At 35.4% G+C, this 11,946-nt stretch overlaps 1 protein-coding gene across 1 annotated transcript; it reads right to left on the bottom strand.

The window, feature by feature from the left end:
* Positions 1–6,979: 6,979 nt before the first annotated feature.
* Positions 6,980–10,218, bottom strand: LOC149222914 (cysteine-rich receptor-like protein kinase 15). The gene is made up of 7 exons (XM_089383190.1): positions 9,258–10,218; positions 8,946–9,092; positions 8,669–8,808; positions 8,252–8,462; positions 7,922–8,156; positions 7,625–7,775; positions 6,980–7,504 (listed from the first exon to the last, which is right to left on the bottom strand). The coding sequence occupies exons 1-7, from the start codon at positions 10,039–10,041 to the stop codon at positions 7,157–7,159; spliced, it is 2,016 nt and encodes a 671-aa protein (XP_089239316.1). The 5' UTR covers positions 10,042–10,218; the 3' UTR covers positions 6,980–7,156.
* Positions 10,219–11,946: the final 1,728 nt, after the last annotated feature.

Genomic DNA, 11,946 nt, shown 5'->3' with positions numbered 1-11,946 from the left:
CTCCCAATTAGTCATTAGAGGTTCTCCCTCCAACCTCAAGGTCTCCGTGTGGCTTTCCCATAAAGTGAAGGCATGTCCCTCTACTTTTAGTTGCACAAATGAAATCTTATGTTCTTCCTCAACATGATGGAAACTGAAATAAACTTATGATTGATATAACTAGTGCTTTAGGTTTAGAGCATTTATATCCCCTTGGTACAACTTGATATAAAAATTTCCTTCCAATTTGAACAATGACTATGAATGATTGACGACACTTGAATTGGGTTGATCTTTTTCATGTTCTTTCTTCAGCTGGTTCTATGTTTCTTCCCAATCTCCTAATATCCCCTATGATTTGTCCTCTACATTACAACCCCCATATTCTCCAAATATCTATAGCTTATTACTCAGGGCTGGCGTGAGGATATTCATATAATGGCTTATATATGCAACATGTGCCTTAAGTTGCCAAAACCTCTCCTCTGTAAGATCATAAGTGTCATTCATGGATTTATCAACCATGATTACGGTTTTACAAATTTTAGCCCACCCGATCTAGATACCCTACAAATATCCACAATATACCTAGAGAATTTTGTTCTAATGGAGGCCATCATGAAATGGCTTGTGCCTACTAATGTTTCTAAGGTTAGGAGTTTTTTTAGGGTAGCATAGTACCTGAGGAACTTCATAATCTCATTTTCAGTAGTAGTAGTGCCACTCCACACTATTACAATCAGTCGCAAGAGTTTCCAATGGGGAAAGGTTTAATAGAGGGCCTTTGAGGAGCTAAAGCATAAGATTAGTCAAGCACCAATTCCAACATTTCCAAACTTGCAACAACCCTTTGAAGTGAAGGCGGATGCTAGTGGGTATGCTATGGGAGAAGATGTGATGCAGGTAAGAAGGTTTGTATGCTACCATTATGAAACATTTCATGGGGTGATTTTTAACTACCCAACCAATTACAAGGAGCTCTATACCCTGGTGCAAGTTGTGAAGAAGTGGAAGCATTAACTAATGGGAAGGGAGATAATGATCCACATATACCACCATCCACTATAGTACTTGTAGGCTCAAAATAAGCTACAGTAGATCAAGAATTATAATTGGATGCGGTTTCTACAATAATTTCATTTACTGATTAAGTACAGAAAGGGTATCACAAACAAGCGGGCCGACATGCTTTCAAGGCCACCTTTGGGAACTCTAATGCGCATGGAGCAATTCACCCATGATACATATAGAGAGGCATATTCAAAGGATGAGGACTTCAAGGAGGTGTTTCAGCAGTTCCAAAGTAAAAGTCATGTGCATGATGGTGACAACATGATTGACTACCATCTCTAGGATGGGTTCATTAGAAAATTTGAGGTCTAAAATGGGCCTCCTAAAGAATATTATAAAATAATAGTGGAAATAATAAAATAAGATTAGATTACATCATCAAAATTTAGAGGGAAAAAAGACAAAACTATTTTTTCAACTTATCTTCATATGATTTTTCTCAAATTTTGAGCGGGACCACCTGTTGGATGCAAAATTTAATTCATCATCCAATGATTGCTCATGTTACATACATTCGATGGACTTTGCTACATGAAAAATGAGAAATACATGAAAAAACATAATTGCAATAATGTTTTCCTCATTTTTTTTGTATCCCACACCTGTTGGATGCATAATTTTAATTCCTCATCCAAAGAGTACCCATGTTGCATATTTTCGATGGACCATGCCACACAAAAAATGAGAAAGACATGAAAAAACATGATTGCAATCAATTTTTTCATGTAGCAAGTTCCATCGAAACTATGCAACATGGGTACTCCTTGGATTAAGAACTAAATTATGCATCTAATTGGTGCTCCCGCTCGAAATTTTAGTAAAACCATAGGGAGATAAGTTGATAATACGAGTTGAAGAAGTAGTTTTTTTATTTTATTTTTTATTTTTTTATCCTTTACCTTTTTACTCATAAATTGTAAATCATCCCCCATGGTTTAACATCATCATCTTGAATCCTATTGGTTCTTATAAAGTTGATTTTGATTGTACATTTTTATTTTGAGGCCCAATTTTAACCTCAAAATTTCTTTAATGACTCTACAGGTTGGATAAGCTCTATGTTCCTACATGTGAGTGATTGTAGCTAATTAGAGAGGCTCATACCTCCAAGGTTGTAGTGCACTTTGGTGTAGGGAAGACAATGGAAAACTTGAAAAGGTATGTGTATTGTCCCAAGATGTGAGCAAAAATAGCTAGGTTCATAAGCAGATGCACATTTTTGTACCAGTAAGCGTAGCAATAAGAAATAGGGTCTATATCAATCCTTAGTTGTACCCAGTCATCCTTGGGAAAGCATCTCCATGGAATTTGTGGGAGGTTTATCAACAACCAAAAAGGGACATGACTACCTAGTCATGGTAGTTGACAGGTTCAACTAATTGTGTGTTTTGAAGCCATGTAAAAATACCATTAGGGAGCAAGAAGAAATGCAATTATTCTTTGGACATTTATGGGTGCTTTGGGATACCAAGGAGCATTGTTTCAAACAAGGACATGATATTTTCATTGCGTTTTGGACTACATTGTGGGAGAAGATAGACATCAAATTGAAGAGGTATACAACATTCCATCCATAGATAAATGGGTCAACAAAAGTAGTCAACATGGCTTTGGTGCAAATTTTGAGGGGTTATAATCAGAAGCATCCAAGGACATGGAATGAAAATATGGTATATGTAAAACACTCTTGTAATAGAGAGTCCACACTTCTACTAATAAGTCCCCATTCAAAACTTGTTTTGGATATTTACCACCTTCACCTTTGGATATTGCATATGGTCAACAAGGTGGAGTGAGGGAGGATGCCTTGAGGACTGAAAAATTGTTGATAAGATCAGGTAGATCCATATATAGGTACATGAGACACAACAAAAGTCACAAGAAAAAAGTTATGCATGATTAACACAAAACGAGGAAGTCATTCAAGGTGGGAGACAAAGTATGGCTACAGTTGAACAAGGAGAGGCTACAAGGTCCTAGTAAGAAAATCAAGGATCTATGGTATGGTCCCTTTCAGATACTGGAAAAGGTGGGTGATAAATCTTATCGACTCAGTCTACCACCATACATGTGCATTTACTTAGTTGTGAATATAGAGAATATGAAACACTATGAACCTTTCAAGCTAGATTAGGAAGAGGAATAGGTCCTACCTCCTATGGAGGATTTCGCACTAGATGTTCAATCAGAGTTGACAGAAGATACACTTTTTCATAAGAGGTCCAGAAATATGAGATAGGGGTAGCATGGCCTTTAGCATATTGGGTTGAAGGACAACTTCAAAGTAAAGCTAAATGGTACACTCGAGAAAAGGTGGAGGAAAAATTTTCTCACCTCATTCAATATAAGCTTTTGGGGACCAAAAGTCTCCCAAAATTGTGAGGTGTGATCTAGATTGATCACTATATTGTTTTCCATGCATCTTGATGCTCTTAGAGGAAAAAGTTGAGGAATCAGCTCAAAGGACCATTTTTAACGACAGGACCCGGTTTGGAAAATTGAGGTCCTAAACCCTAACATTTTTAGGGTAAAAATTTACTACCTTAGTGCCACACCTTTATGTCATATTCTACACATATATACCTTCCCAACAGTGCAAGAATCATGTCAATTGGAGTATGTATGAAAATGTTATGCCTCTCATAAGTTGACTTTCTTGTTTACACCATCATAATTTGTTAGAATGTCACGTCATCCCTCATTATTCATGGAAAATTGGCTAACCACATGATTATGATGAAGAAGATGCTATAATATTCCTTGTTATAACTCAAGTTAAGAGTTGAGGTAGTCAAATGTAATCACTAGTAGGGTATCGAGTTGTGTTATAACCGGCTTACTAGGAGGAAAATGGGTTCCATTTCTTTCAAGTGCATTTGTCCCATAAATGATAAAAAAATATGCAAGAGGGATAGGAGATAGAACACACAGAGAGGATTTGTGCATTGTAGTAGCCCACAGCCATAAACCATACTTCTTTGTACTCACAATCATTTTCTATTCAGAGAAATAGAGCAGAGCGACCTCATCTTCCTTTTGGATTTTGTCCTGAAAGGGTTTTGTAGGTCATATCTTATGTCAAATCATGGTTTGTGACTTTTAATTTCACTATTCTCTATTCTCAATAATTTTAATTTACATGCATAAACAATTAATAGTAATCTACAAATCCATAAATCTAAAGAAAAACAAAACTCTAATAGTGTAGATTTCAGATTTTTAAATATATATATATATATATATATATATATATATATATATATATATGAGATTTGTTGTAATGAATTGTCCAATGGAATATCCATGGTACTTTGTGGATCAAAACATATTTCATAAAGTCAATTAGTTTATTCATGCAACCATTGATTCAAAGATTAAACCTTGAAAAAAATACATTTATCTACCATCCTTCTATGGATTCACCTTTACTCCCTTCCTCAAGAGTATTGGGACCTTGAAATTCTGGCAAGTATTAGTAAGGCCACAGGAAAATTTGTTATGATCTTAGATACAATCAAGAAAGTTAAGTATACTTCCTATGCTCTATGCCTATTTGGACATATCAAGACCACTGCTAGAAAGGATCCACTTGATTAGTGAGAATGAAATATGGAAACAATGAATAGACTATGAACAAATCCCATTCATGTGCTAAAAATGCCATGAATATGGCCAATTATTTCGAGATTGTATAACCAACAAAGTCAAAAAAGTGAGCCAACAATTCGTATCCAAGGTAAAGACGAGTTCCCTCAGGTTGCAAACAAAAAAGATGTAGTCAAGAGGGGAACAACTGTACCATCCTTTGAAAATGTAGCAGATCATAATTAATACACAATTCTTCAACAATTGGAAGAAAATGAACCAATCAAAGACACATAAGAGTATAAAGTAGATGACATTCGATTTACCATTCAAATAGAACCACCATAGATACACAATGAGCATGATGAACCCAAAAACAAAAACTATCAAGAAAATTTTGTTATCAAGGAAATTACCCAAGAACTATTTGACGTTGAAGATATTGAGGCAATGGAGTTGCAAAACATTAACTTCCAATCTCTAATTGAATAATGGAATAACATGGATCCAACAACCATCCTGCAAGAGCAAGCCCAAGTCATATCCAAGGCATACATATGAAATCAGGATATCATCCTTTGTCAAGTTCTGGAATCAGGTAATACCCCTATTCTAAAATCCTTATTCTCATCACATGGTGCTAAGAGAAATGCTCCCGAGGACCAATTGAATACCCCAAGGGAACCAAAAAAGAAGGGAATAAAAGGCAATAGTGAATTGCTACAATATTTAGGAGATTATTTACTAAATGTTGGTAGGGTATTGCCTATGGATAACATCTTTCAACCCTCCTCTTAATACCATCAATGAAATTCATTGCTTAAACACTAGGGGTCTCAATGGAAAGTCCAAGCAAAGAATCCTAAAAAACAAAATTCGTAAAGAACATATTGATATCATGATGATTCTAGAAACAAAATGCTCCTTTGATTCCCTCAATGGCCTTCTTAAGACCATTATGAAAAACTATGATTATCTAGCCTAGGATGCTCAAGCAACATCAAGAGGCATTGCCATTCCTTGGAACCCTTCCTCTTTCCCTTCTTAGAATCTTGACTGCCAATTTCCAACATATTGGCTCTACCAATTTGAGCTTCATAACCAATGTATATGGCCCCAACACTCCTGCTGAAAATAAATTCTTCCTTCAAAACCTCCAAAAAACCTCTACTCATATGGGGAAATTTTTGGATCATAGGAGGGGATTTTAATATGGTCAAGAATCTTAAATAAAAAGAAATGGGAAATTCAAACGCTTGACAAAGAAAGCTCTCTATTTGTATAATTCATCAATGTATCCAAATTTATAGATCTGAGCACTCATAATGGCATACACGCATGGAATAATAATAGGGAAGGCTCTTCAAAAATAACTTCCTGGCTTGATAGACTCCTTCTTGAGTCACTCTTATTTCGGGCACAAACTTTGAAGCCTCAATTCTTCCTTGTCATGGTTTCAATCACTGGCCTATTGAGCTTTTTGTGGACTAGAAGGCAACCCTACGAATTGGTCCTTCAAATTTGAAGCTTTATAGATTAGGCACTGTGAATTCTCTGCAATGTGAAAAAATAATGGCATGAATCAAATCTCTTCTGTGACCCGTCATGTTCGCTTCCAACATCGACTCAAATATCTCAAGAAGAAAATCAAAAAATCGAACATTAACGACTTTGTAAACATTCATAAAGAAAAAACCAATCTAGAGCAAGAAATAACCACAATTCAACAAACTATAATTTTAAAAAATAGAGTAAAAGAACTGGACCATTAAGAAGCAATCACACATTTCTAATTGGAAGAAAAATTAAAACAGGAAAAAAAAATGCTATAGAAGCGAAAATCTGATGTAAAATAATTAAAAAAAAAAAAATAAAAAAAAATTCTTCCTAATAACATAACTAAAAGCAAATTCAATCTAATTACGAAAAAATCATCACGTAACTACTCTTTTTCATCTCTGGTCTATTTCTTTGAATTCAATAAAAGAGGAGTTTAAATCTCACTCAATCCAGAAAGCAAATTCAATCTAATTACGAAAAATCATCACGTAATTACTCTAATCATCACGTAACTATTCTACCCTTTTTTTTTCCAGAAGAAAAAGCTTTATATTATATTGAGTATATACAAAATGGACATGATAGATCTGAAAAGATCGATAGATGATCATCTGAAAAAGAGACAGACATAGAAAATCATGATCTGATGGATTTAAATCTGATGATCTGATCACGTAACTACTCTACCCTATAAAAGAGGAGTTTAAATCTTTCTTAATCAAAAAAGCAAATTCAATCTAATTACGAAAAATTCTTCACGTAACTACTCTGCTGTAGTCCAGTCCAAAAATATTATGTTCTTCCTAATAACATTTAACATTTAAATTACAATTCAACCTCTAATAAAATAAATCTTTCGAACCCCAGGTTATCACAAATTATTTCGCTAAAAATATCGACAACAATATCGCAAATAGAGATTTGTAATTTTGGTGCACTATGAAACTAGCCTGACAAGATTCTATCTACCCTCCAAACTCATAATTGACGAAGAACATCCTGAGACAATTGAGTCTGATAGCTGGATTTGAGAATGGGCAGATGACGTGGAAACAGCTCCATCTTTTGCATACGCATTCCCGCCAAAGCTGAGACTAACAAAAGCAGGCTTCGTCAGATTCGGTATGGCGACTGAATTGGCCGACAGCATGAGAACAACATCAGGCATTGCTGGGCGATTTGACACATCAGCCTGTACGCACAGAAGACCCACACGAATGCATCTCAATGCTTGTTCCTGAGGGCAACATCTAATTATTGTCGGATCGATCATATCCAGCAGATTTCCACCATTAAACAGTCTCCATCCCTGCATTTAGATAATTAATTAGGAAATATAAGATTAGAGTCCCAATTTAACTTGGTTTCTCCCAAAATCTGAAGTTAATTTTCCAAACCAAGTGATTAAAAAAATAATATCGAAGCTCACCCATTCTAAAAGGATTTGCATTTCCTGAGGAAGGCGCATATCAGTGTTTCTTCTTCCACTCACAATCTCAAGAAGAACAACACCGAAACTGTAAACATCTGCTTTGACAGATAATTGCCCTAACATTGCATACTCTGGAGCCATATAACCGCTGATGATAAAGAAAACCAGAAAAATCATATGAGAAATTCGCTTAAAGGTAATAGTAATATAGCTCATTTCCCTAACATCTATGCAATAATTAACCTCCACTCTTCTTCCTAAATATTCTAAAAGGTAAGCAAAACAGTTGCTTACTATGTCCCAGCAACTCTGGTGTGAACATGAGTCTCATCATCAGGAAAAAGTCTGGCCAATCCAAAGTCTGCTATTTTGGGATTCAGCTTATCGTCCAGCAGAATGTTGTTTACTTTAACATCTCGATGAATAATTCGCAGATGTGAATCCTCGTGAAGATAGAGAAGGCCACGAGCTATTCCCATAATGATGTTATAGCGTTTTTGCCAATCAAGAACACTGCGTTTTTCCGAGTCTGTAAAACATCCGATCATCCAATATTTATCTATCATTACAGTCCAAAACATAGACAGTCATTTACACAGAAGAAGAAATTTAAGGATTACTTACTGAAAATGAAGTTATCAAGGCTTTTATTGGGCAAGTACTCGTAAACAAGCAACCTTTCTGGTCCATCGACGCAACAACCAAGTAGCTGTACAAGATTCCGATGTTGAATTTTGGCTACGAGCTTCACTTCATTCATAAATTCCGATGTTCCTTGGGAGGATCTTACAGACAGCTTCTTCACTGCTATTTCTGTCCCATCTGAAGTTATACCCTAAAAGCAGAATAAAATAATCAAACTTTAACATTTTTACTATATTTTTACATAAATTAGTATAGATCTATATTAAATACCATTTAGAAGGATTTAATTTTTTTGATGTGAAGTGAGTTGTAAAATGAGCATTTCCATTCCATTACAAACCCAATACCATTTTAAATTACAAACCCAATACCATTCTAAAACACTCTGCAGCTTACCTTGTATACAGGACCAAAGCCTCCTTCTCCAAGCTTATTATTTTCATGAAAATTCCCTGTTGCTTCTGTCAATGTGTCCAAGGTGTACAGTATTTGGGGATTGAACAATGATCCTGAGGCATCTTCACGTCTCACCGAATCTGATAAAAGCAGAGAAGCTAAGCGAAATTAGTCACCATAAATTAAAACATTACAAACAAATACTACAAATTTATTTACACGGACTGCAATAATTATATTTGGGGAAAAACAAAAAAACTATAGAAAAAAATTCTACCTTGCGTTTGTGTGACCAGGACTCGTCTCGCCACAGTCACGGATCTCATTTTTCTTCGCGCTATAAATATAAACAGCCATATAGCAAACGCGAGGAATCCGCCTCCAGTAAATCCGCACACCATGGCCACTTTTTTCGAAGATTTGTCTGTAGCATAAACATTCATTTATGTTTCTGAGAAACCAGGGCACTGGAATTCTTGTCCAACTCAAATAATCAGAACTTCAACAATAAAGAAAAGGCAATCTAAAAGGCATAAAATTTAATGAAACTAGTTTTGCACAATTTAATGAAACTAGTTTTGCACAATACCGTGATGCACTGTAGCGTTGCTGGGAAATAACGTGGAGAAGGCGTATGTCTCAAACCGAATTCTGCAACTTCCTAACAACGCTTCGCCCCCTTCTTTTACCATAAAAGGATACAGCTTTTTGAGCGCTATTAACAAACATGATTTGCAGTCTTCTATGGGCAAATCTCTCCAGCATTCCACCAAACCAAAAACCCTGCGCGTTCCAGAGAAAGATGACGCAGCGATTTGTACAGCTAATCCCTTGCTCACGAGATCGGAATTTTCATCCGTCAGAGAACCAAGTAGATCCTTGACGTCATTCTGAAAACCAGCCGTATTGTCCTTCACAGTCTGGGAATTGCGGAGAATAGAAACGACATGGGCATCTAAGACTGAAAAGAAACTGAAATTATCATAGCGCAAGAAACACACATCGAACCACACTAGGCCGCCTATGTCATTCTCGCAAAGCTGTTGAAGCGTGATGCTTGCTTCCTGTGCACAGCTAGAGCATTCTTGTGGCGATGCGTCCTCTCTGCACTGGACGAGGCCATACACCTTCTCTTCTGCGTTCTCGCCATGCCAAGTGGTGTTAAATCCTGTCTTCTCTACATTCTTAACAAGATCATGCATAACAGTGTTCAAATTTCTCTCAAATCTACTTCCGTGAAAATAACCAGTATCGTTCGTGCATTTGAAAGCTCGTAACTCCGAAATTCCCAAAGGAAAACTAATGAATAGCAAGCAGGTTAAGAAAATGCACTGTAATGATATCGTATTGCAGTAGCCATTAAACCTTCCCATTTTATGAAACACCGATTCTTCAGAGCCCCTGGTCAGAGGAAATCCCGAAGCACCGCCAAGGGAGTATTCCGTTAATATTTGTGAGTGATCATTCCTCTAGGAACGGGCATCCTTGTCCGTCCGATTGCCGAATATTCGGAGAATCGGCAATCGAGATAAACTCAGTATATGAACTTGTGAATACGGTCAATTTGTTAGTCAAGGTAAGTCACTTTAGGACGACGCTTGGATACTTTCTGGGATACTTCAAATCATTGATCATATGTTTGAAATTTATGCAAATTGTTTTACAACGCATCTACTTTTCTCGGATGTTTCTCGGATGTTTCAAAGCGTGTACCATATTGCAGAGGGACCGCTCAAACTCTGAATAGTTATTTGCTTTATGGAAAAATGTGCAAAGTGCACGAGAGAATAATTAGGACGGGTATTGTATGGAATCAAATCATATGAAATCTAATTAAATAGTCTATTATTTACGCATTGATGAGGAATTATGACGGCACGGTTAATAAATATATTATAATGTTCATTTTAAATGTTTTTAATATTATTTTTGAGTTTTATTTTAATTTAATAAAAAATAAAAATGGTTTCTGTAATCTTTGAGGTTTGAATTGTTAAACGAGATTACACTCGTCTTAGGCTCCTTCTTGTAGCACAAGGCACAACTAATTTAATTCATGAGATTTGATACTCGTCAAGTGGCTGACCAGGCATATTCTTAATTAATTGTGTTAGTAAAATTTGACAATAAAAAATAAAATATTAATAAAATAATAAATTTAAATTATTAAATGAATATAAATTATTTTTTTTAATTTTTAATTTATTTTATTATTTATATATATACATAAATCATATTATGATACAATGGTAAATGTTATATATTAAAATATGCAAAATTAAATTTGAAATATATATATATATATATATATATATATTGTTATTTATGTATGTTATGTTTTGAATGGATGATTTCATACCAATAATGTTTAAACACATTTTATAAGAGTTTTGAAATAACAAATTTTCTATAAAAAATGTCTTATTAATACACCTATCATTAATTTTTTTTTATTTTTTTTCTAAAAGAAAAAATGACAACTTTTTATTAGATAAAAAGATGTTACATAGTCATGCTTATAGCATATATGTCAAAATAACTCTTGAGATACATTGCACATGCCCACAAACATACGATACATTGCACATGCCCACAAACATACAATATATTGCACATGCCTACAAACATACAATTCAGATTGACAACCATAGCCGAAGACATTACAAAAACCAACCAATATGTCAAAAACCCTCACCATAGAAGTTGTTGAAACAAAATAGGGCACTTAAGCCGACCACTAAAAAACCCACCATGGAACATATACATAAGTTTGAAATGTGCCACAAAAATCAAAAGGGGCTTGAAAAAACCCCAAGAAGGTAAATCCCACAATATATAATACTTGTGGACAGACCACCTAGCTATCTCAGGTTGCATAGAAACCCATCACACCCATAAACAGGGTTGCATAGAAACAGGGCAGAAAACCCTATAGGAACCCCAGATGCACGGGAGAGGCCTGAGAAACCCCTATTGTGTGTAGCAACGGCCAACACATGCAAGGAGAAACCCCTGTGTAGCGCCCGCTAGAGAAAAAATGACAAAACTATTACTCCTCAATGAAGGACCCCAAAATTGTTGTTCCTCAGTGAAAGACCCCAAAACTAGTGCTCCTCATTGAACGACCCCAATTGCAGTGACCTCCACCTTCCGACTTTCTTTTATTACATACATCATCGATCAATCAAATGACTTACTAATACATTTATCATTAATTATTTATATAGATCATAGATCTGATTTTTTATTTTTTATTTATATTTTATTTTTTTGATTTG

The sequence above is a fragment of the Pinus tabuliformis genome, chromosome Q (assembly GCF_031772625.1).
Source record: "Pinus tabuliformis cultivar Carrire ecotype Pingquan chromosome Q, CPIR1, whole genome shotgun sequence".
NCBI classification, from domain to species: Eukaryota; Viridiplantae; Streptophyta; class Pinopsida; order Pinales; family Pinaceae; genus Pinus; species Pinus tabuliformis.
The sequence above is the reverse complement of the archived record's forward strand: the minus strand, read 5'-3'. Positions and strand labels throughout refer to the sequence as shown.

Excerpts from the sequence above, each read along its gene's own strand:
- LOC149222914 (XM_089383190.1), bottom strand. The coding sequence starts at position 10,041 with ATGGGAAGGTTTAATGGCTACTGCAATACGATATCATTACAGTGCATT. Across the intron at positions 8,809-8,945 it reads CCTGGTCACACAAACGCAAG|ATTCGGTGAGACGTGAAGAT; the intron begins GTAGAATTTTTT and ends TGCTTTTATCAG. Across the intron at positions 7,505-7,624 it reads TGCAAATCCTTTTAGAATGG|GGATGGAGACTGTTTAATGG; the intron begins GTGAGCTTCGAT and ends ATCTAAATGCAG.